The 24,381-nt window shown below is 47.0% G+C and overlaps 1 protein-coding gene and 1 long non-coding RNA gene across 2 annotated transcripts in view; one reads left to right on the top strand and one right to left on the bottom strand.

Annotated features, from left to right (window-relative positions):
* Window positions 1-24,352, top strand: part of LOC118378552 (retinitis pigmentosa 1-like 1 protein) — a 34,312-nt gene extending 9,960 nt beyond the window's left edge. Inside the window, exons 2-4 of the mRNA XM_035765538.2 lie at window positions 2,131-2,862; window positions 11,381-11,567; window positions 12,497-24,352. Of these exons, the coding sequence (XP_035621431.2) occupies window positions 2,323-2,862; window positions 11,381-11,567; window positions 12,497-22,794 (11,025 nt within the window). The 5' untranslated portion in view covers window positions 2,131-2,322 and the 3' untranslated portion in view covers window positions 22,795-24,352. The remainder of the gene's footprint in view (window positions 1-2,130; window positions 2,863-11,380; window positions 11,568-12,496) is intronic.
* LOC127909562 (uncharacterized) overlaps window positions 971-24,381 on the bottom strand; it is a 24,037-nt gene continuing 626 nt past the window's right edge. Inside the window, exon 2 of the long non-coding RNA XR_008071945.1 lies at window positions 971-1,363. This is a non-coding gene — a long non-coding RNA (uncharacterized LOC127909562). The remainder of the gene's footprint in view (window positions 1,364-24,381) is intronic.

Below are 24,381 nucleotides of genomic sequence, written 5' to 3'. Positions count from 1 at the left end.
CCTAACCCTAACCCTAACCCACTAACTCCGAACCCTAACCCTAACCCTAACCCTAACCCTAACCCTAACCCAGCTTTAATACACCTTGGCGTAGATTCTACAAGTGTCTGGAGTGTCTATTGGAGCGAAGCAACACCATTGTTTCATTTGGTGTTCTGCCGATGGAGGTGGAAAACGGTGTCTCAGCAGGCGCCGCTATACAATCTCTTATAAGTGTTCAACGAGGTTGAGCTCTGGTGACTGAGACACACACACAGTTTTGTATTGCCATTCTTGTGGGGACCAAAGAATTGAGTCCATTCCAAAATTATATTATCCCTAACCTTAACCTTAACCGTTAACCTAACTCTAACTCCTAACCCTAACCCTAACCCTAACCTTAACCGTTAACCTAACTCTAACTCCTAACCCTAACCCTAAATCTAACCCTAACCCTAACCCTAACCTTAACCGTTAACTTAACTCTAACTCCTAACCCTAACCCTAAATCTAACCCTAACCTTAACCGTTAACTTAACTCTAACTCCTAACCCTAACCCTAAATCTAACCCTAACCTTAACCGTTAACCTAACTTCTAACCCTAAATCTAACCGTAACCCTAACCTTAACCGTTAACCTAACTCTAACTCCTAACCATAAATCTAACCTTAAATCTAACCCCTAGTGTAACCCCTAACCCTAAACTTAATTTAAAACCTTTCTTGATTCACTATCCTTGTGAGGACTTCTGGTAACCACAAAGATAGTTAAACACAAACACACACACACACACACACACACACACACACACACACACACACACACACACACACACACACACACACACACACACACACACACACACACACACACACACACACACACACACACACACACACACACACACACACACACACACACACACACACACACACACACACACACACACACACACACACACCCTTTAAACCGCCTATGAGATATCAATCAATCAATCAATCACATTTTATTTATATAGCCCTTCGTACATCAGCTGATATCTCAAAGTGCTGTACAGAAACCCAGCCTAAAACCCCAGACAGCAAGCAATGCAGGTGTAGAAGCACGGTGGCTTGGAAAAACTCCCTAGAAAGGCCAAAACCTAGGAAGAAACCTAGAGAGGAACCAGGCTATGTGGGGTGGCCAGTCCTCTTCTGGCTGTGCCGGGTGGAGATTATAACAGAACATGGCCAAGATGTTCAAATGTTCATAAATGACCAGCCTGGTCGAATAATAATAAGGCAGAACAGTTGAAACTGGAGCAGCAGCACAGTCAGGTGGACTGGGGACAGCAAGGAGTCATCATGTCAGGTCGTCCTGGGGCACGGTCCTTGGGCTCAGGTCCTCCGAGAGAGAGAAAGAAAGAGAGAATTAGAGAGAGCATATGTGGGGTGGCCAGTCCTCTTCTGGCTGTGCCGGGTGGAGATTATAACAGAACATGGCCAAGATGTTCAAATGTTCATAAATGACCAGCATGGTCAAATAATAGTAAGGCAGAACAGTTGAAACTGAAGGAGATATCTCCTTCTAGCCATGGTAGCTAAAATAATGGGCAACTGGACATTTTTATACACTATCCTAAGCATGATGGGATGTCAGGAACCACACCTAAGCATGATGGGATGTCAGGAACCACACCTAAGCATGATGGGATGTCAGGAACCACACCTAAGCATGATGGGATGTCAGGAACCACACCTAAGCATGATGGGATGTCAGGAACACCTGCTGTCAATATACTTTGTATCCCTCATTTACTCAATTACTCATTTACCTGTATATTTAAGTACAAGACATAAACCCGCATTAAGGTATAAGAGTCAGAGTATAGACTAATCATATATCTATCAGACTAATCATATATTTATCAGACTAATCATATATTTATCAGACTAATCATATATTTATCAGACTAATCATATTCTCTAAGCCTGTTCCATTTTACACCAGAGACAGTGAAATGATCCTATGTCAAGGTGCTGAAGTGCACACGTACTTGGATCGATTTGTATTCCTTAGCACAAACTACTAAATGCAAAACAAGTAAACATGTGCCGTTCCTGATGTCATCTGACCTTGTTGACCTTCTTCTCCCTCTTCCTATCTTGCAGGGTGGGCGAGTGGGAAGAACACAGTTATCATGTGGACCACCAGCCCCTAGACGACCAGCCAGTTTAACCATGACACCCACTTGCCTGCGCTGACCTGCCCCCCGCCCCTCTCCTCATTTTTCTCTACACACCTTTGTCGAGAGGCGTGGACTAACCGGGAAGTAATAGCAGTCGGACAGGAAGTAAACAAAGATGTCTTCCCACAAGCGCAGATTCCAGTGCTTCGAAGCCATCTCGGACGAGGGCGGCCACCACCACCACTGCAAACCCTCGCTCCCCTTCGGGCTGCGTTCTGCCCCCGCGCCTCCCCCCAGGAGAGCCACCCATGGTGGGGATACCATTCACCAGGAGACCCTGGAGGATTGGGGGTGTTACCTGTGCGCCCAGGCCACAGAGGCCAGAGAGGAGGCCCAGAGAGAGGCCCAAAGAGAGGCCCAAAGAGAGGCATCAGCCTGGTACCTCCCTCCGGTCCACCCACACTCCCACCATCACCACCCTCAGCAGTATGTTCGCAGGCGGCCGGTCCGGCATGAGGAGGTCCCTGCTGAGCCCTCTTGCCACCACCACCACCTCCACAAGAAGGTGGTGCTGGTGAAGAATAGCGACCCCTCTGTTCGGAGGACCATCGTGCTCCATCGCAAGACCCTCCGCAGCCTGAGCCTGTTTCTGGAGGAGCTGTCTGAGTTCATGCAGTACCACATCAGGAAGCTGTACACTCTGGAGGGACGCAAGGTGACACTGTCTTCTTCCTCACCATCCTTAGATATTACCATTTGGGGTGCTAGTTTAGGGTAACTTTAAGTTTTCCCCAAAGTGAAGCATTGTTTATCGTTAGATGATGGATAATAACAGTTAAAGATTGGGATTATTTTTGATGATATTGTAATATTGTATTTGCGGCTGGTCGGCTGGTCGGCTGGTCGGCTGGTCGGCTGGTCGGCTGGTCGGCTCAAAACTCATTGTTCCTTCTGTAGCGTGTTATTAGCGTGTTAAAAATACGTAACAAGTAATAGCCAATATGTTTTTCAGCACTTTATTTCCATGCCTGATCAAAACAAATGTTCCCATGGCACACTCTCTTGTCCCTCTGCAGCAGACATATAGTGAGCAGTATGTTTGGATCGTAGTATCAAATATCAATACATGTAGAATCGTGAATATCGCAATACATATCGTATCAGCACCTAAGTATCGTGATAATATTGTATTGTGAAATCCCTGACAATTCCCGAGCCTAGAAACAGATTTTGTTCATTGGAAGTCTAGAGCACGGCTAAGGTGCTTTTGTCTAATGTGCTTGTCGCCAAAATAGTTTGGCTTCTGTGTGAGTCTGCATTCTTTACCACTAAAAAACGTTTTAGGAAATCAACCGAATTTGTTATGACTGTTTCTAGTCATCACATTAATTATTTTGTTAGGAAAATGTTAGAAGGCAACAGACTGTGGAGACATTACTTTTCTTTGGTGGTTTCGAATATTACCTGTGAGAAGCCCTGGGAGTGTGAGGGTGAAAGAGAGACCTCTAGTGGCAGGAATTATGATGACCATATATTTTACCAAGAGCCAAAGCGGAGTCAAACTGATACTATGATGCTGAGATTCTAGTTTTCCATTCAGAACATAACTGTATTGATAACAGCATGTGCACCCCAACGTTTCGTTTAGGAAAAGGAAGCTTCTTAAAGAGGCAGAGATATATCTGGGTTGTTTGGTGACAGTCCAGGGGTTTCCTGTCTGTCGGACTTCTACTGTAGCCCCTCCCCTATGTAGCCCCTCCTCTTATCAGCTCTATCCTTGTAGCCCCTCCCCTATCAGCTCTATCCTTGTAGCCCCTCCCCTATGTAGCCCCTTCTCTATCAGCTCTATCCTTGTAGCCCCTCCCCTATCAGCTCTATCCTTGTAGCCCCTCCACAGCTATCAGCTCCACTATCAGCTTGTAGCCCCTCCCCCCCTCCCCTATCAGCTATATCCTTGTCTAGCCCCTCCCCTATCAGCTATATCCCCTCCCTGTAGCCCCTCCCTATCAGCTCTATCCTTGTAGCCCCTCCCTATCAGCTCTATCCTTGTAGCCCCTCCCCTATCAGCTCTATCCTTGTAGCCCCTCCCCTATCAGCTCTATCCTTGTAGCCCCTCCCTATCAGCTCTATCCTTGTAGCCCCTCCCTATCAGCTCTATCCTTGTAGCCCCTCCCCTATCAGCTCTATCCTTGTAGCCCCTCCCCTATCAGCTCTATCCTTGTAGCCCCTCCCCTATCAACTCTATCCTTGTAGCCCCTCCCTATCAGCTCTATCCTTGTAGCCCCTCCCTATCAGCTCTATCCTTGTAGCCCCTCCCTATCATCTCTATCCTTGTAGCCCCTCCCCTATCAGCTCTATCCTTGTAGCCCCTCTCTGTCAGCTCTATCCTTGTAGCCCCTCCCCTATCAACTCTATCCTTGTTGCCCCTCCCCTATCAGCTCTATCCTTGTAGCCCCTCCCCTTCAACTCTATCCTTGTAGCCCCTCCCCTATCAGCTTTATCCTTGTTGCCCCTCCCCTATCAGCTCTATACTTGTAGCCCCTCCCCTATCAGCTCTATCCTTGTAACCCCTCCCCTATCAGCTCTATCCTTGTTGCCCCTCCCATTATCAGCTCTATCCTTGTAGCCCCTCCCCTATCAGCTCTATACTTGTAGCCCCTCCCCTATCAGCTCTATCCTTGTAACCCCTCCCCTATCAACTCTATCTTTGTAGCCCCTCCCATTATCAGCTCTATCCTTATAGCCCCTCCCCTATCAGCTCTATCCTTGTAGCCCCTCCCCCTGTCAGCTCTAGCCCCTCCCCCTATCAGCTCTATCCTTGTAACCCCTCCCTATCAGCTCTATCTTTGTAGCCCCTCCCATTATCAGCTCTATCCTTATAGCCCCTCCCCTATCAGCTCTATCCTTGTAGCCCCTCCCCTATCAGCTCTATCCTTGTAACCCCTCCCCTATCAGCTCTATCTTTGTAGCCCCTCCCATCAGCTCTATCAGCCCCTCCCCTATCAGCTCTATCCTCTGCTCTATCCTTGCCCCTCCCCTATCAGCTCTATCCCCTCCCTATCATCTCTAACCCCTCCCTATCAGCTCTATCTTTGTAGCCCCTCCCATTATCAGCTCTATCCTTGTTGCCCCTCCCCTATCAGCTTTATCCTTGTTGCCCCTCCCCTATCAGCTCTATACTTGTAGCCCCTCCCCTATCAGCTCTATCCTTGTAACCCCTCCCTATCAGCTCTATCCTTGTAGCCCCTCCCTATCAGCTCTATCTTTGTAGCCCCTCCCATTATCAGCTCTATCCTTGTAGCCCCTCCCAGCTCTATAATAAGTGACACCTGAATGGGGAGAGACAATAATGAGGACAGGTGAAACAGATCAGGGTGTGACAGTCCTGCAACAACAGGGTGTTCAAATTAAGATCCCTCATAGCAATGCTTGGAAAGGAGGTGATGAGACTTGTTCACCAGAAGTCAGATTTTTTTTAATTTTACCTTTATTTAACCAGGCAAGTCAGTTAAGAACACATTCTTATTTTCAATGACGGCCTGGGAACAGTGGGCAGAACGACAGATTTGTACCTTGTCAGCTCGGGGGTTTGAACTCGCAACCTTCCGGTTACTAGTCCAACGCTCTAACCACTAGGCTACCCTGCCGCCCCAGATGGAATAGTTAGTAATTATGATGTGCTTTAATTGATAAAGATGTTATTACTATGGTACTAGACCTTGAAAGACTATCATTTTCCCGTCTTAGATAACTTATTTAAAAATAAGGGAAAGTTGACAACTATTCAGTAACTATTCATCTTAGTAACTATTCATCTTAGTCAAAACGGAGCTATTTTGAAAAAAGCAGGTCAGTGTTGAGAATTCACAGGCAGTAGGAGACCAGGAGTCGCTCAGAAATGCATCCTCCTCTACAGCAACGATTAATTATCTTCATCTGGGCTACGTGTGACTGCGGATAAAACCATTTATCTGGTTCAACTGCCAGGGTGGTTTTATAGTTTGAAAATGCACAGTGAGCAATAAAACACAACTTAAAACATGTACAATAGAAAAACTAATCTAATAGATCAAATTCAGAGAAATTATATAGTAATTTTTACCTTTCACAACATTAAATGTTGGGTCTCAAAAGACCACTTGGCTTGTATGAACAGGCTTCCTGGGGGTCTGTAACCCACACTATTGTTCTGTATACAGTTCTGTATGATTGGCAAAACATGACTTGTTGCATATCTGTAAGCTTTTTGGGATAGTATTCCATTTCCCAAATAAGTTATTTGCACTCTTTACCCAAATTCACACACGTTGTGCAAACTAAGGAAGGTGAGTATATAGTCACTGAGTAATGTTGGTGCTAGATTTGTAAAAAAAAACAATATGGAACTACTGCTCGCATATTAATATGGAAATTCAACCGGAACCACAGAGTCGGGAGTAGAGTCGGGAGTAGAGTCGGGAGTCGGGAGTAGAGTCGGGAGTAGAGTCGGGAGTCGAGTCAGAGGTCAGGAGTCGAGTCGGGAGTAGAGTCAGAGATCAGGAGTAGAGTCGGGAGTAGAGTCAGAGGTCAGGAGTAGAGTCGGGAGTAGAGTCAGAGGTCAGGAGTAGAGTCGGGAGTAGAGTCAGAGGTCAGGAGTAGAGTCAGAGGTCAGGAGTAGAGTCGGGAGTCGGGAGCAGAGTCTGGAGTCGGGAGCAGAGTTGGGAGTCGGGAGTAGAGTCAGAGGTCAGGAGTAGAGTCGGGAGTAGAGTCAGAGGTCAGACGTAGAGTATGGAGCAGAGTCTGGAGTCGGGAGCAGAGTCGGGAGTCGGGAGTAGAGTCGAGAGTAGAGTCAGAGGTCAGGAGTAGAGTCGGGAGTAGAGTCAGAGGTCAGGAGTAGAGTATGGAGTCAGGAGCAGAGTCTGGAGTCGGGAGTAGAGTCGGGAGTAGAGTCGGGAGTAGAGTCGGGAGTCGGGAGTAGAGTCGGGAGTCGGGAGTAGAGTCGGGAGTCGGGTCGGGAGTCGGGAGTAGAATCAGAGGTTAGGAGTAGAGTCGGGAGTAGAGTCAGAGATCAGGAGTAGAGTCGGGAGTAGAGTCAGAGGTCAGGAGTAGAGTCAGAGGTCAGGAGTAGAGTCAGAGGACAGGAGTAGAGTCAGAGGACAGGAGTAGAATCAGAGGACAGAAGTAGAGTCAGAGGTCAGGAGTAGAGTCAGAGGTCAGGAGTAGAGTCAGAGGACAGAAGTAGAGTCAGAGGTCAGGAGTAGAGTCAGAGGTCAGGAGTAGAGTCAGAGGTCAGGAGTAGAGTCAGAGGTCAGGAGTAGCGTGAGAGGTCAGGAGTAGAGTGAGAAGTCAGGAGTAGAGTCCGGGGTAGAGTCGGCAGTGTAGACGTCAGCAGTAGAGTCGGCAGTAGAGTCGGCAGTAGAGTCGGCAGTAGAGTCGGCAGTAGGGTCGGCAGTAGGGCCGGCAGTAGTGTGTGTACTTGGTCAAATAAATTCCTATCTTAACATAATGGTGTACTATTATGGATTATAACTTTATAACACCTTCCAGTCTCTGTCTGGTGTGGTCCCCAGTCCCCAGTCTCTGTCTGGTGTGGTCTCCAGTCCCCAGTCTCTGTCTGGTGTGGTCCCCAGTCCCCAGTCTCTGTCTGGTGTGGTCCCCAGTCCCCAGTCTCTGTCTGGTGTGGTCCCCAGTCCCCAGTCTCTGTCTGGTGTGGTACCCAGTCTCTGTCCGGTGTGGTCCCCAGTCTCTGTCTGGTGAGGTCCCCAGTCTCTGTCTGGTGTGGTCCCCAGTCTCTGTCTGGTGAGGTCTCCAGTCTCTGTCTGGTGTGGTCCCCAGTCTCTGTCTGGTGAGGTATCCAGTCTCTGTCTGGTGAGGTATCCAGTCTCTGTCTGGTGAGGTCTCCAGTCTCTGTCTGGTGAGGTCTCCAGTCTCTGTCTGGTGAGGTCTCCAGTCTCTGTCTGGTGTGGTCCCCAGTCTCTGTCTGGTGTGGTACCCAGTCTCTGTCTGGTGAGGTACCCAGTCTCTGTCTGGTTAGGTACCCAGTCTATGTCTGGTGAGGTGCCCAGTCTCTGTCTGGTGAGGTGCCCAGTCTCTGTCTGGTGTGGTATCTAGTCTCTGTGGTCCCCAGTCTCTGTCTGGTTAGGTGCCCAGAATCTTTCTGAGGTCCCCAGTCTCTGTCTGGTGAGGTGCCCAGTCTCTGTCTGGTGTGGTATCTAGTCTCTGTGGTCCCCAGTCTCTGTCTGGTTAGGTGCCCAGACTCTTTCTGAGGTGCCCAGTCTCTGTCTGGTGTGGTCCCCAGTCCCCAGTCTCTGTCTGGTGTGGTCCCCAGTCCCCAGTCTCTGTCTGGTTAGGTGGTCCCCAGTCCCCAGTCTCTGTCTGGTGTGGTCCCCAGTCCCAGTCTCTGTCTGGTGTGGTCCCCCCCAGTCTCTGTCTGGTGAGGTCTCCAGTCTCTGTCCGGTGTGGTCCCCAGTCTCTGTCTGGTGAGGTCCCCAGTCTCTGTCTGGTGTGGTCCCCAGTCTCTGTCTGGTGAGGTCTCCAGTCTCTGTCTGGTGGTGTGGTCCCCAGTCTCTGTCTGGTGAGGTCTCCAGTCTCTGTCTGGTGAGGTATCCAGTCTCTGTCTGGTGAGGTCTCCAGTCTCTGTCTGGTGAGGTCTCCAGTCTCTGTCTGGTGAGGTCCCCAGTCTCTGTCTGGTGTGGTCCCCAGTCTCTGTCTGGTGAGGTACCCAGTCTCTGTCTGGTGAGGTACCCAGTCTCTGTCTGGTTAGGTACCCAGTCTATGTCTGGTGAGGTGCCCAGTCTCTGTCTGGTGAGGTGCCCAGTCTCTGTCTGGTGTGGTATCTAGTCTCTGTGGTCCCCAGTCTCTGTCTGGTTAGGTGCCCAGAATCTTTCTGAGGTCCCCAGTCTCTGTCTGGTGAGGTGCCCAGTCTCTGTCTGGTGTGGTATCTAGTCTCTGTGGTCCCCAGTCTCTGTCTGGTTAGGTGCCCAGACTCTTTCTGAGGTGCCCAGTCTCTGTCAGGTGAGGTGCCCAGTCTCTGTCTGGTGTGGTATCTAGTCTCTGTGGTCCCCAGTCTCTGTCTGGTTAGGGGCCCATAATCTTTCTGAGGTCCCCAGTCTCTGTCTGGTGAGGTGCCCAGTCTCTGTCCGGTGTGGTCCCCAGTCTCTGTCTGGTGTGGTCCCCAGTCTCTGTCTGGTGTGGTCCCCAGTCTCTGTCTGGTGTGGTCCCCAGTCTCTGTCTGGTGAGGTCTCCAGTCTCTGTCTGGTGTGGTCCCCGGTCTCTGTCTGGTGAGGTCTCCAGTCTCTGTCTGGTGAGGTATCCAGTCTCTGTCTGGTGAGGTCTCCAGTCTCTGTCTGGTGAGGTCTCCAGTCTCTGTCTGGTGAGGTCTCCAGTCTCTGTCTGGTGTGGTCTCCAGTCTCTGTCTGGTGTGGTCCCCAGTCTCTGTCTGGTGTGGTACCCAGTCTCTGTCTGGTGAGGTACCCAGTCTCTGTCTGGTTAGGTACCCAGTCTATGTCTGGGAGGTGCCCAGTCTCTGTCTGGTGAGGTGCCCAGTCTCTGTCTGGTTAGGTCCCCAGTCTCTGTCTGGTTAGGTGCCCAGAATGCCCCCCAGTTTCTGTCTGGTGAGGTGCCCAGTCTCTGTCTGGTGTGGTATCTAGTCTCTGTGGTCCCCAGTCTCTGTCTGGTTAGGTGCCCAGACTCTTTCTGAGGTGCCCAGTCTCTGTCAGGTGAGGTGCCCAGTCTCTGTCTGGTGTGGTATCTAGTCTCTGTGGTCCCCAGTCTCTGTCTGGTTAGCCAAGCGGCAGGTAGGTTAGCGGCAGGTAGCCAAGCGGCAGGTAGGTTAGTGGCAGGTAGCCAAGCGGCAGGTAGCCAAGCGGCAGGTAGGCTAGCGGCAGGTAGGTTAGTGGCAGGATGGTTAGTGGCAGGTAGGCTAGTGGCAGGTAGCCTGGCGGCAGGTAGCCAAGCGGCAGGTAGGCTAGTGGCAGGTAGGTTAGTGGCAGGTAGCCTGGCGGCAGGTAGCCAAGCGGCACGTAGCCAAGCGGCAGGTAGGGTAGTGGCAGGTAGGTTAGTGGCAGGTAGGTTAGTGGCAGGTAGGCTAGCGGCAGGTAGGCTAGCGGTATGTAGCCAAGCGGCAGGTAGCCAAGCGGCAGGTAGGCTAGCGGCAGGTAGGTTAGTGGCAGGTAGGTTAGTGGCAGGTAGCCTAGCGGCAGGTAGCCTGGCGGCAGGTAGCCAAGCGGCAGGTAGTCAAGCGGCAGGTAGGTTAGTGGCAGGTAGGTTAGCGGCAGGTAGCCAAGCGGCAGGTAGGTTAGTGGCAGGTAGGTTAGTGGCAGGTAGGCTAGCGGCAGGTAGGCTAGCGGCAGGTAGCCAAGCGGCAGATAGGCTAGTGGCAGGTAGGTTAGTGGCAGGTAGGCTAGCGGCAGGTAGGCTAGCAGCAGGTAGGCTAGCGGCAGGTAGGCTAGCGGCAGGTAGGCTAGCGGCAGGTAGGTTAGTGGCAGGTAGGCTAGCGGCAGGTAGGCTAGCGGCTGGTAGGCTAGTGGCTGGTAGACTAGTGGCAGGTAGGCTAGCGGCTGGTAGGCTAGTGGCTGGTAGGCTAGTGGCTGGTAGCCTAGTGGCAGGTAGGCTAGCGGCTGGTAGCCTAGCGGCAGGTAGGCTAGTGGCTGGTAGGCTAGTGGCAGGTAGGCTAGCGGCTGGTAGGCTAGTGGCTGGTAGGCTAGCATTTAAAGTGTTGGGCCAGGAACCGAAGGGTTGCTAGACCAAACCCCCGAGCTGACCAAGGTAAAACATCTGTCGTTCTGCCCCTACTTTACCTCGGTAGGCCGTCATTGTAAATAATAGTTTGTTCTTAATAACTGACTTGCCTAGTTAAATTTAAAAAATGATGTTCTTAGTTCTTAGCCATATCCTGTATCACCTTTACTTATCCATATGGCCAAGGTTCAGCTAGCATCCTTTAATGCTTTAGTCTTGGGTACTGATACTGTGGTACTGATATCATTTTTACATCCTTTAACATACAGCTATTGTGATACTGATATATATCTGTGTGTGTGTGTTTATGTAAATATTATTCATACATGTTTGTCTCATTGAGATCAAAATGTCTTGCTTGAGAAACCTGCCAATCTCAATTTAGGTCATAACTGATTTTTGACTAACTCTCTGTTTCAGTTTCCTTGTCTAGGAACCTGTCTGTCCTCTATTAGTCTGCTTATCTACAGTAAAACATTTTTTCACCTGGCTCTCTGTGTGTTTCTTTGTGTCAGATCGACAGTGTTCAGGGTCTCCTGCAGTGCCCCAGTGTGTTGATTTGTGTGGGCCGTGAGCCCTCCCACCCCATCCTTCTGGAGAACTTCCGGAAAAACTCAGATGACAAACTTCCACGACTGAGGCCAAAGTCACTGGGACGCTCCAGCATGGCGGCCAGTGAAGGACAGGAGAGTAAGAAAAATGGTATGACTATATAAATCAATCAATAAATGACTCAAGCATCAATCAATCAAACAAATTGACTTAGAATGCCCATATGTCAGCAGCTGTCATCAAATACTTATAAACCAACATATACAATTTCTTCAAAATCTTTATATTTGTCATTTCCAATATTTTTTTCTACAAATACATATATGATACTATGTTAAGCAAAGCAATTCCTTTGCCTAGTTAGACGTCACTGTGCTGGCAATTAGATACTATATATACTGATTGTATAAAACATTAAGAACACCTGCTCTTTACATGACATCCTGTGACCAGGTGAATCCAGGTGAAAGATATGATCCCTTATTTATGTCACTTCTTAAATCCACCTCAATCATTGTAGATGAAGGGGAGGAGACGGGTTGAAGAAGGATTTTAAAGCCTTGAGACAATTGAGACAAGGATTGTCAGAGGGTGAATGAGCAAGACAAATCATTTAAGTGCCTTTGAACGGGGTATGGTAGTAGGTGCCAGGTGTACCAGTTTGTGTCAAGAACTGCAACGCTGCTGGGATTTTCATGCTCAACAGTTTCCTGTGTATCAAGAATGGTCCACCACCCAAAGGACATCTAGCCAACTTGATACAATTGTGATAAGCATCGGAGTCAACATGGGCCAGCATCACTGTGGAACACTATCGACACCTTGTAGGGTCCATGCGCCGACAAATTTAGGCTATTCCGAAGGCAAAAGTGCGATCGGCAACTCAATATTAAGAAGGCGCTCCTAATGATTTGGTCTAATGTTTCACTCATTATTGATATTCAGCAACATATCTGCTAATTATTGTAACAACTGTCTGAACTTGTTTTACTGGGAAAATGTAGACTTCCTCATCGTCAGGCTTCTTGTAAAACCGATGACCAATCATTGCTGTTTCTTTCTGCTTGTCACTTCTACAGGCGGTTTGGGACTTGAGGCAAAGAAAAGTGTCATCCACTTAAGATCTGAATTCAGCAACCGGTCAGCCAGGCATTCCATATCATCGGACAAATCACTCCCACCAATCAACTCTACATCCCCAGCCCACGTAGGCCCTTGCCCTCATTCAAGCGAAGGCTTGATGGAAGACGACATCGAGAAAAGGGTACTTGTCAACAAAGATGGCAGCCTGTCAATGGAAATGAAAGTGCGTTTCCGACTACTGAATGACGAGACGCTGCATTGGTCCACACAAGTAAAGAAGTCAGCAGGAACGAACAATGAATACCTCCAAGGATACCATGATAACTGCTCTCTACAGCAGAGTAGTGTGGAAAGCTGTTCAGAGTCGGAGCCCCTTTCACCAGGCGAGGCTGACGATGCCTACATCACCAAACTGCACCAGAAGCATCTGGACGTCCCTCACTGTCAGCACTGCTGTGGCCACTGCCAGGACTATGAGATCAGGAAGACCCATATTGCGGGGGGGCAGAGGACTGTACGCCACGTCATCTCCTCCAGCTCCAGTGCCTCCTCACACACCATTGTATGTAAAGAAGGATCCGTGGAGACTATGTCCAGTGAGGAGATCACCGAGCACGTGGTGGAGAAGACTGCTTGCTTTCAGCAGACTGTGGAGGAAGGGGGAGACTCCATGGTGGAGTACTGCACCATCAGCCGCGGCTGCAGCAGGAGCGAAGTGCACTCGACAACAACGTCCGCCAAGAGTAGGACTAGGGTTTCCACTGAGGACAAGAGCAAAAGTCTTGGCATGAATGAATGCATTGATATTACAACCCAGGCATCAGATAAAAATGAGCCTACAGCTGATAGTTCATCCTCCGCTCCCTCCAAGGAGTCTCAGCGCGAGGTCAGCGTCAAGATCACTGATGCAGAGGAAGAGGATCGGCCTGTGTCTGCTGTTAGTCTTTCCTCTGAGATCCTGGCATCGCTCAGTGAAGACCAGGACGATGAGGAAGACAGTCTTCCACCAAGTATTTCGAGAGCGTGTGCATGTTCTCAGAATAGCAATGCAGAAGAAGAGGAACCCACTAGAATTGCTGTTTTGAACTCACCTATAGCAACACCTATGCAACATTTATCTCCCAGGCCTCCGAGTAGCAAGGCATCTTCTGTGCGCTCTACCAAGTCCAAGAAATCAACCAAAGTTGTTTCTCTGGCACCATCAAATGGACAAGATGACCAAGAATCAAAAAAGTGTGAATGTGAAGGATCTGATGAAGCAGTAAAAACAATGGAAGATGACAAAGAAAATGCTGAAACTGCAGTAGAAGAAGACAGTCAAGAAGCAAACCCTTCAGAGGACACTGAAAACAAAGACCCAGAAACAAAGGAGAGAGCAAAGTCTGTCAAATCAAATGTCTCTACCAGATGTAGGAAGTCCAACGTTGGGGAGAAAGGAGTTAATTCAGGAGAGCGATCATCAAGTGCCATGTCAGTCAAATCAAATGCCTCAGCAAAGTCAAGGAAGTCCAATGTTTCAGCTGTAGAAGACGTAGATTTACAGGAACATCCAACAGACAAAAGATCCTCAAGTGTCTCAACAAGATCTCAGTCCAAAATGTCCGAAGCTGAAGAAAACGTTACACCGGAAGAATACGAAAAAACAGCATTAAGTGCTGTGTCAGTTAAATCTAACGCCTCAAGAAAGTCCAAAGTTTCTCATGTTCCCGCTGAAGAAAAAGCAGAAGAGGAATTGGAAGAAACTGAAGAGAGAGCAGCTAGTGCGATGTCTGCTATGTCTAATGTTTCTGCAACATCCAAGTCCAAGGTTTCTGAACTTTGTGTCAAAGAAACCGAAAGAGCATCCAGCGCTATGTCTGCTAAGGACAATATGTCAGCAAGACACAAGAAATACGACATTTCTGATGATCCCACTGCAGAATACAATCAAACTCTTCCGGCTGAGGAAAATGGAGAAGAGGATTTGGAAAAGTCTGAAGAGAGAGCACCTAGTGCTATGTCAGCTAATTCTGATGTTTCTGCAAAATCAAAGAAAACAAAGGTTTCTCAACTTTGTGTTGAAGATGACAGATCTTCCAGCACCATGTCTTCTAAGTACAACCGGTCCGCAAGACACAAGAAATACTACATTCCTTATGATCCCGCTGGAGAAGAGGATCAACCTGAGGAGAGAGCACCTAGCGCCATGTCTGCTAAGTACAACCGGTCAGGAAGATATGAGAAATACTATGTTTCTAAAGAAAAAGAGGATCAAACTGAAGAGAGACCATCGAGTGGTATGTCTGCTACGTCCAATGGTTCTGAAGCACCTGCTGTGGAAAACGCAGAAGCAGAGGAGGAAACAGCTGGAGAAGGTCCAGAGAAGGAAACAGCTGGAGAAGGTCAAACTGGAGAGAAAGCAGAAGAGGTAGAAGAAACAGAGGGTGTTCCCGCTGAGCAAACTGATGAATCTGAGCATGAAACGGAAGCTAAGTCAGCTAAGTCTAATGTCTCTACCAGATCAAAGAAGACCAATGTTTCTCTATTTTGCATTGAAGAAACTAAGAGATCATCCAGCGCTATGTCTTGTAAGTACAACCGATCATCAAGATTCAATAAATACTACGTTTCTGATGAAACTGAAAAGAGATCAGCTATGTCTGATAAATCCAATATTTCTGATGATCCTTCTGAAGACAACACAGAAGATGAATTTGGGAAAACTGAGGAGAGAGCACCTAGTGCTATGTCTGCTAAGTCTAATGTCTCAGCAAGATCGAAGAACTCTAAAGCTGCCGAGGAAGACACTGAAGAGGGAGCTGAAGAAAGAGCAGAAACTGAGGTAGCAGAAGAAACAGACAACAGATCTCCCAGTGTTAGGTCTTTTAAGTCCAATGTTTCTGCAAGATCAGCGATGTCTAAATCTTCTGAAGATCCTCCAGAGGAAAACGAAGACAAGGAATTGGAAGAAATGAAAGAGAGACAACCTAGTGCTAAGTCAGTTAAGTCCAATGTTTCTGCAAAATCAAAGAAGTCAAAGGTTTCTCAACTTTGTCCTGAAGAGGAAACTGAAGAGAGAGCACCCAGCGCTTTGTCTGGTAGGTCTGCTGTGTCGGCAAGATGCAAGAAATCAAAAGCTTCTGAAGTTCCTGCTGAAGACAGCCATGAAAATGAAATAGGTGAAACTAGAGAGAGGTCAACTTGTGCTATGTCTGTTAAGTCCGAAGTTGCAGCTGAAGAAACTGCTGAACCTAAGGATGAAACAGAGGATCGAGGTCCCAGTGCTATGTCAGCCAAGTCAGCCAAGTCTAATGTTTCAGCAAGATCGAACAAATTCAAAGCTTCCAAAATCCCTGCTGCTGAAGAGGATCAATTTAAAGAGAGAGCACCCAGCAGTATGTCTGCTAAATCTAATGTTTCTACAAGACATGTGAAGCCTAAAGCTTCAGAAGTTCTTCCTGTGGAAAATGGAGATGAAGAATTGGAAGTCGTTGAAGAGAGAGCACCCAGTGCCATGTCTGGCAGGTCAGCTAAGTCGAATGTTTCTGCAAAATCAAAGAGGTCCAAGGTTTCTGAACTTTGTGTCAAAGAAACTGAGAGAGCATCCAGCGCTATGTCTGCTAAGTACAATATGTCAGCAAGACACAAGAAATACGACATTTCTGATGATCCCACTGCAGAACAGGATCAAACCGAGGAGAGAGCAGCCAGTGCTATGTCAGCCAAGTCAAATGCTTTAGCAAGATCAACTAAATCTAAAACTTCTGAAGTTACAGCTGAGGAAACGGTTGACCTTGAAAACCAAACAGAATATGCTACTGCCAAAGTAAAGGCACGAGAGGATGTAAAGGCAACTGAAGAGAGAGCAGCTAGTGCTATGTCAGCCAAGTCAAATGCTTTAGCAAGATCAACTAAATCTAAAACTTCTGAAGTTACAGCTGAGGAAACGGTTGACCTTGAAAACCAAACAGAATATGCTACTGCCAAAGTAAAGGCACGAGAGGATGTAAAGGAAACTGAAGAGAGAGCACCTAGTGCTATGTCAGCTAAATCAAATGTCTCAGCAAGATCTAAAAGGTCTAAAGTTTCAGTTATTGAACCTGACCATGAAACAGAGGAGCGAGCACTCAGAGAGGAGGAGACTGCTAAGTCACATTCATCTGCAAGATCAAGGAAGTCCAAAGTTTTTCAAGTAAATTCTATAGAAAAAGCTGAAGAGCAAGTAGAGGAAAATGTGGTGAATGCACCAAGTGCTGTATCTGCTAAGTCTGCAAAGTCAGCTAGGACCAATGCATCAGACAAATCTAACTGCATTTACTGTAGCTCCAAACCGAAAGATAGTACAACTGCTGAAGTGGCTGAGAGACCTAAAAGCAACATGTCCAACGTGTCTTCCCATCTACAAGTCAAAGGACAAAAGGACAAAAACAATAAGGATGACGCCAAAAGTGACAAAGGGAGTGACATTTCAAGAAAGACAAACAGGTCAAATAAGACTGCCACTAGAGATGTGGACACTCCCAGACCTAACTCTGTTGCGTCAGAGAGTTGTCTCACTCCTTCCCCACCAGAGTGCCCACCAACCCCCAGAAAAATCAAACGACCTGTTATTTTACTTGGTGGCTCGAGTGACAGTAATAAGTCACATGCAGCATATCCAGTGGAAGAGAACTCTAACATCTCATGCAATGGCCCCTTGGAAGTGACAGACAGGAATGTCAGCGACAACAAAAGTGACAAGAGTGGCAAGTGCAAACAGAGGAAAGGGGTTCCCTTACTCAGTTTCTCCCGACAGTTGCTGGAAGGAGAAGTCTCTGAGCTGGTTCCCTCCAATCTACCAAACGCCTCTCCAACAGAGGTGGTGAATGAGTGGCTTAAGAAAATACCGTCTGACAGTGCGATGTACGACATCGGGGATGAATTCATTGACAGAGGTCATTCACCGGAAGAACTACCGCAAAAGGAAAAACCAAAACAGGATATTGACACCATTGCTGAGTGTGAAACTCAAAACGAAAAAAAGGAAGAGCTCAAAGAGACAGTGGTCAACCATGTGGCTGACAGTGAGGAGCCAGTGGAGACCCCACCAGAGACCCCACCAGAAGACACTCACCCCTGCACCGCTCCGCAGGAAGAGGTATCAAAGAGCTTTCACTCCTCAGTTCAGGTGATGAAAGTCCTGTTGAATCCCAAGCTTGACCGGTGTAACAGTTTACCTGAAGTTTCCCCAGTGTACGGACGTAAACTGAGCACCTCAGCCAGAGGTCTCCTGGATTGCCTCGCAAAGCTGCAGTTGATAGACTTTGATCCCAACTACGATGCAAACGCCAAGGACACAAGGTACAGAGAGCTAATGAACATCCTCCAGTCCCTCTGGTTGTGTGACCCAGCAGAAGGTGGAAAGTCACAGCAGAATGGCTGTGATCAACACTCTGTGGACGGTGACACCAAAGCAAGGTCGTCCTCTGGGGTGGATGTCAGCAGTGGCTCAACAGGCTCAGGTAAGAGTTCAGGCCGTGTGGCTCAGGCAACGAATGCAGAGGGGGAAGCGTTGGTGAAGGTACAAGAAGTTGATGAAATGGCACAGAAAGATGAAAGCCCAGAGTCCTCAGCACCAATGTCTGATACAGCCACTCCGGACATAGCCAGTCGGGTCCAATGGACCCCCGAAGAAGGAGGAGAAGGAGCAATAGCAGTGGAGGAAGAGAAACAAAAAGATGAAGACGTCCCGGAGTCTGATGACACCATTAGAAATGAAAGTCTGAGAGAATTACCAGAAACACCCCCGTCTTCCAATAAGAGCTCAGACCCTCGAGAGGACACAAGCTCTGGCTCTCCTCCATCCGTCCAAAGGGCACAACTAGCCAAAAAGGTTTCCCTGGATCCTGATCCTGTCTGGGTCTTGAAGTTACTGAACAAACTAGAGAAGCAGTTCATGACACATTATATGGATGCCATGGCTGAGTTCAAGGTTCGCTGGAACTTGGACAACAACGAACAGCTCAATGCCATGATAGCTGAACTGAAAGACGATGTGAGGAGGAGAATACAACTAAGCATCGACAGGGAACTGAGGAAGATCCACGGTCGGGCTGGAAGACCAAGACCACCCAAAGAGGTGTTGTCACGAGAATCAAATGCACAAACAGAGACAAGGCGAAGAAGACTGAAAGTTGTGCGTGACCAGTCCATTGATAACCGGGTTGATAAAAGTGAGGATGCAACCTGCACTTCCTTCAGTGACCAACGGAGTGATGATGAATATTGCCCTTGTGAAGTATGTTTACAAAAGAAAATGGAATTGGGGCCACTGCTTCCTGCAGAAGTCCTGCATACTGCACCAGTCATGATGGCTTTTGATCTAAAGTCAATTCTTCAGTTGAAAAGGGAACCTACTCCAAAGACACAAGAAGCTGATGTTACAGATGACACTGAAACGGTGGTAGTGAAAGCTGGCATTGCACATGCTTTTGATTTAAAGTCAATAATTCTCCAGTCGAAAAAGGACAGTCCACCACAGATACAAGAAGAAGTCAATGTTGCAGATGAGACTGAAGGTATGGATGAAGCCAAAGCAGCGGAAACTCTTGTTGAAAATGTTATCAATGGGGCTAAGAAGGAGATGAAGGAATCACAACAAAAATATGCTGAAATGGGTGACAAAGCTGAGAAAGCAGAATCTGATGTAGAAGTGACAGCTAAAGGTGAAGCAATAGAAGAGGGGGAAGCTGAAACAGATACTGCTGAAGACGAAGCAGATGAAGAAGAAACTGAGGAAGCTGAGACAGCAGCTGAGGAAGCAGAGGGAAAGGAGGTGGATGCTGAATCAAAGAATACTGAAGCTGAGATAGAGGAAGCAGAAGAGAGTGGTAAAGCAGAGGCAGCAGTGTGTTGTGAACCCGGGGAAGAGGAGGAAGTCGAAGCAGAGACAGCTGAAGATGAAACATTGGAGGAAGAAACTTCTGAAGCAGAAACAGCAGCTAATAATGAAGCAGCAGGAGAAGAGGAGGAAGCTGAAGCAGAAACAGCAGAAGCTGAGATAGCAGAAGATGAAGCGGGAGAAGAAGAAACTGCTGAAGGAGAGACAGTAGCTGATGACAAAACAGCAGGAGAAGAAGAGGCAGCTGAAGAAGACACTGCGGGAGAGGAAGAAGTTGAAGCAGAAACAGCAGAAGCTGAGACAGCAGAAGATGAAGCGGGAGAAGAAGAAACTGCTGAAGGAGAGACAGTAGCTGATGACAAAACAGCAGGAGAAGAAGAGGCAGCTGAAGAAGACACTGCGGGAGAGGAAGAAGTTGAAGCAGAAACAGCAGAAGCTGAGACAGCAGAAGATGAAGCGGGAGAAGAAGAAACTGCTGAAGGAGAGACAGTAGCTGATGACGAAACAGCAGAAGAAGAAGAGGCAGCTGAAGAAGACACTGCAGGAGAGGAAGAAGTTGAAGCAGAAACAGGAAAAGATGAAGATGCAGAAGAAGAAACTGATAACGTTATAGCAACAGGATCAACGCCAGGAGAAGAGGAGAACACTGAAGCAGCTGATAATATGTCAGGAAAGGAGGAATCTGAAGCTGAAACTGCAGAGGCAGAGACAGCTGATGTAACAGCAGAAGAAGATGAGACTGCGGAAGTAGAGGCAGCTGAAGAGGAGACTGCAGGAGACGAGGAGAGTGCTGAGGCAGAGACAGCGGGAGAGGAAGCAGGAGAGAAGGAGACTGCTGAGGCAGAGACTACAGATGATGGAACAGCAGGAGAAGAGACTGCTGAAGTAGAATCAGCTGAAGAGGAGACTGCAGGAGACGAGGAGAGTGCTGAGGCAGAGACATCCGGAGATGAAGCAGGAGAGAAGGAGACTGCTGAGGCAGAGACTACAGATGATGGAACAGCAGGAGAAGAGACTGCTGAAGTAGAATCAGCTGAAGAGGAGACTGCAGGAGACGAGGAGAGTGCTGAGGCAGAGACATCCGGAGATGAAGCAGGAGAGGAGGAGACTGCTGAGGCAGAGACTGCAGATGATGGAACAAGACGAGAAGAGACTGCTGAAGTAGACGCAGCTGAAGGGAAGAATGCAGGAGAGGAAGAGAGTGCTGAAGCTGAAACAGCTGGAGATGAAACTGCCAAAGAAGAGGAGGATGCTGAAGTAGAGACAGCCGACGAGGAAACTGCAGAAGCTGAAACAGTTGAAAATGAAACAGTTGAAGGGGAGGAGGATGCTGAATCTGAGGCAGCAGAAGAGGAAGCTGCCAGAGACGAAGACACAGTGGAGGCAGAGGCAGAAACCAATGATGATGCAGCAGGGGAAGAGGAGATTTCTAAAGCTGAGACTGCAGACGGTGAGACACCTGGAGAAGATGAAACCACAGGGCACGAGTCCTCAGAAAATGAAACAACTGGCGATGAGTCGGCCGAAATTGAAACAACTGGAGACGAATCGGCACCAGCTGAAACTGCAGGAGAAGGGACAGCTGACGATGAAACAGCAGGAGAGGAGGAGCGTGCTGAAGCTGAAACAGCTGAGGGAGAAGAGCAGACAGCCGGAGATGAAACTGGAAGAGATGAGAATGAAAACGCGGGAGAAGAATCGTCAGAAGCTGAGGCATTTGAAGACGAAGCAGCAAGTAAAAGAGCCGAGGAGAATGTAGAAAAGGGGGAGGATGAAACAGCAGAGAATAAAGAGCCTGTAGTTGAATCAAATATTGAGGAGACGGATTGTCATGATGACGTATCGGAGATAAAAGCAGACGACGAGGCGGAGGAGGGAGAAACGACAGACCAAGATATGGTTCCGGAGGAGACAGGAACAGAACAAGAAGATGATACAAATGCAGGAGACAATGTAGGAAACGAGGCAGAAGAAGCAAAGACAAACAAATTAAATGCAGAAAATGGAAGCCAAGACCAGGCCGAGAACGTTGTAGGGGGGTCTGAAAAAGATGAAGAAGTGGAAACTACAGAGGGCAATGAGACAGCCAATGAAGAGGATTGCTGCGGAAACTTTGGGTACTCAGCCGACGGAGAGGATGAAGCTGAGGATGAGTCTGAGTTGGAAATATCAACAGATGAGGGAGAACAATCAGAGGTGCCAGCTATCGGGGAGGACAGCATGAAGGAAACTGTTGAGGAAACACCAATGACCTCATTCGATGCCTTGGCCAGAGCAGAGTACTCTGAAGACAGTGCTTACGCCGATGTTGAGGATTCAGAGACTGACGGTAACAACGAGGAGTCAGAGGCACAAGAGGACAAACCAGAAGAGGAGGAGCGTGATATCTCAGCAGAGGGTCAGGCTGAGCTTCATGTTGAAGAGACTCCAGTTGAGGAGCTGCAGGAGGAGGAGAAGGAGGAGGAGACTCCAGTTGAAGAGACTCCTGTTGAGGAGTTGCAGGAGGAAGCGGAGGAGGAAGCTGAGGAGATGGAAGAAGTTGAGATGGAGGAAGTTGAGGACACTCCTATTGAGGAGCTGAAGGAAGAAGCTGAGGAGGAGCAGGCTGAAGTGGAGGAGGAAGCTGAGGAGATGGAAGAAGTTGAGATGGAGGAAGTTGAGGAGACTCCTATTGAGGAGCTGAAGGAAGAAGCTGAGGAGGAGCAGGCTGAAGTGGAGGAGGAAGCTGAGGAGATGGAAGAAGTTGAGATGGAGGAAGTTGAGGAGACTCCTATTGAGGAGCTGAAGGAAGAAGCTGAGGAGGAGCAGGCTGAAGTGGAGGAGGAGGCTGAGGAGGATGCAGCTGAAGATGATGCTGCTGAGGAGGAGCAGGAAGCAGCTGATGAGGAAACTACTGAAAATGAGGCTTCTGATGAGGAAGAGCAGGAGGAAGGGGTGGATGAGCCGGAAGCTGAAGAGATTGAGGAAGCTGAGGAAGATACTGCTGAAAACGACGACGCTGTTGAGGAAGATCCAGCTGATGAGGGGGATGACATCACAAGCAAAGGACAGTCCGAAGACGATAGTGATAGTGGTGGACCTTCTGGGACATCTAATAAAAGCCTACGTGGTCAACCCACCAAGTCTTCCATGGAATCACAACCAGGCTCACTGGACAAAATCCTGGATGAAGAGGCAGCGACAGAATCCAACAGCGATAAGAGTTCACAGAAAGGTTCAGGGGAAAGGTCGGGCCACCACCTCTCTGTGAAGAGCAACCAGATGTACCCGACAGACACAGAGGACGAAAGCAGGGTGTCAGAATGCACAGAGGCAGTCAGCGAAGTCCTCGAGCGACAAGTCGTTCACCCAAAGAAGAAGACTCTGAAGAAGACTCCGAAGAAGACTCCGAAGAAGACTCTGAAGAAGACTCCGAAGAAGACTCCGAAGAAGTAGAAGAAGAAGATCTGTAAAGCCAAGTAAAAGTGACATTAATTAATAAGATATTGATTTCTAAAACTTCACAACTACTGCTGCTGCTTAGTAATAACTTAATCAAATAATGATCAAAGCACTTTATTTCAATAAAGTTTCAACAAACTCGTCACATGACACAGGACAGTTAAGAAAAAGGGACGTTTTAAAACTTGAAATATGCAGGCTGAAATTAGTGGTATTCTCTGTTAAATTCACACGACAGAAAATATATACGTATTTTTTTTCTGGAAGATTATTGACAATTATTTTTTACATTGTTTTACATTTATTAGTATTAGTGCAATAATCATATACAACTGTAATGAATAGAATAAAGAATTATTCAAATAAATGTTTCAACTCAGTTAAAAAGCCCTAAGGAGTTTTGCAAGTAATGAACTACAAAATGAGCAATAGTTATTTTTAATATGCATTGTATATGTGAAACTTGAATGTAAAAAAAAAATATTTTGTTGATATTTTAGGATAATATATATATATATATTACATTTTTTGGCAACATTCTTTGTTGCCTGTCTATGAACAAATCTCAGGTAGTTGGAATCTATACATTCCAAATGTACGTATGTATGATAGAGATCATACGCAATACCAGTCAAAGGTTTGGACACACCTGTACTCATTCCAGGGTTTTTCTTTATTTGTACTATTTTCTACATTGTAGAATAATAGCGAAGACATCAAAACTATAAAAAAACACACATGGAATCATGTACTAACCAAAAAAGTGTTAAACAAATCGAAATATATTTTATATTATTCAAAGTAGGCACCCAAAGCTGTCATCAAGGCAAAGGGTGGCTACTATGAAGAATCTAAAATAGAAAATATATTTAGATTTATTTAACACTTTTTTGGTTACTACATGATTCCATAAAATGTGTTATTTCATAGTTTTGATGTCTTCACTATTATTCTACAATGTAGAACATAGTACAAATAAAGAAAAACCCTTGAATGAGTAGGAGTGTGTCCAAACTTTTGACCGGTACTGTGTGTGTATTTGACTTTAAATTAGGTTACTGTGGCTTCAAATGTATAAAATTAACATAATATGAGATAATATATATTTTTCTAGATGAAATTGCACTTGTTTTGACAGCCACTATGTGACAGTATTACTCTGCTATGGGAACATGTAGTTCATCAAACATATTATAATTACATATATATTTTTTTATTAAATTAATTTAGAGATGGCATATAGATAGCATATATATATATATAGTGTTTGTACCAGGTGATGTTATGGAAACTTCAATGTTTCCCCATATGTTTGATCCAAGTGTTGGATTGTTTTGATGTATCCCCTATTCAAATATTATATATTTTCTTAGTTGTACAGGTGTTGACAATGATGGTAAATCATAAAACGCTGAATATATTAATAATAATGTTTATGAAATAAAATGTACTTATGAAAAGTTCATTTCTTCATTCATTCATTCATTCATTCATTCATTTATATAACATTTTATATAGTTTACTTTTCTCTGCAATCACTAACCAATTTAATTACGTTTCTTTTAGTCTTTAATTAATGTA

The sequence above is a fragment of the Oncorhynchus keta genome, chromosome 19, assembly GCF_023373465.1.
Source record: "Oncorhynchus keta strain PuntledgeMale-10-30-2019 chromosome 19, Oket_V2, whole genome shotgun sequence".
Taxonomy (NCBI): domain Eukaryota; kingdom Metazoa; phylum Chordata; class Actinopteri; order Salmoniformes; family Salmonidae; genus Oncorhynchus; species Oncorhynchus keta.
This window is presented reverse-complemented; position numbering and strand designations above follow the sequence as displayed.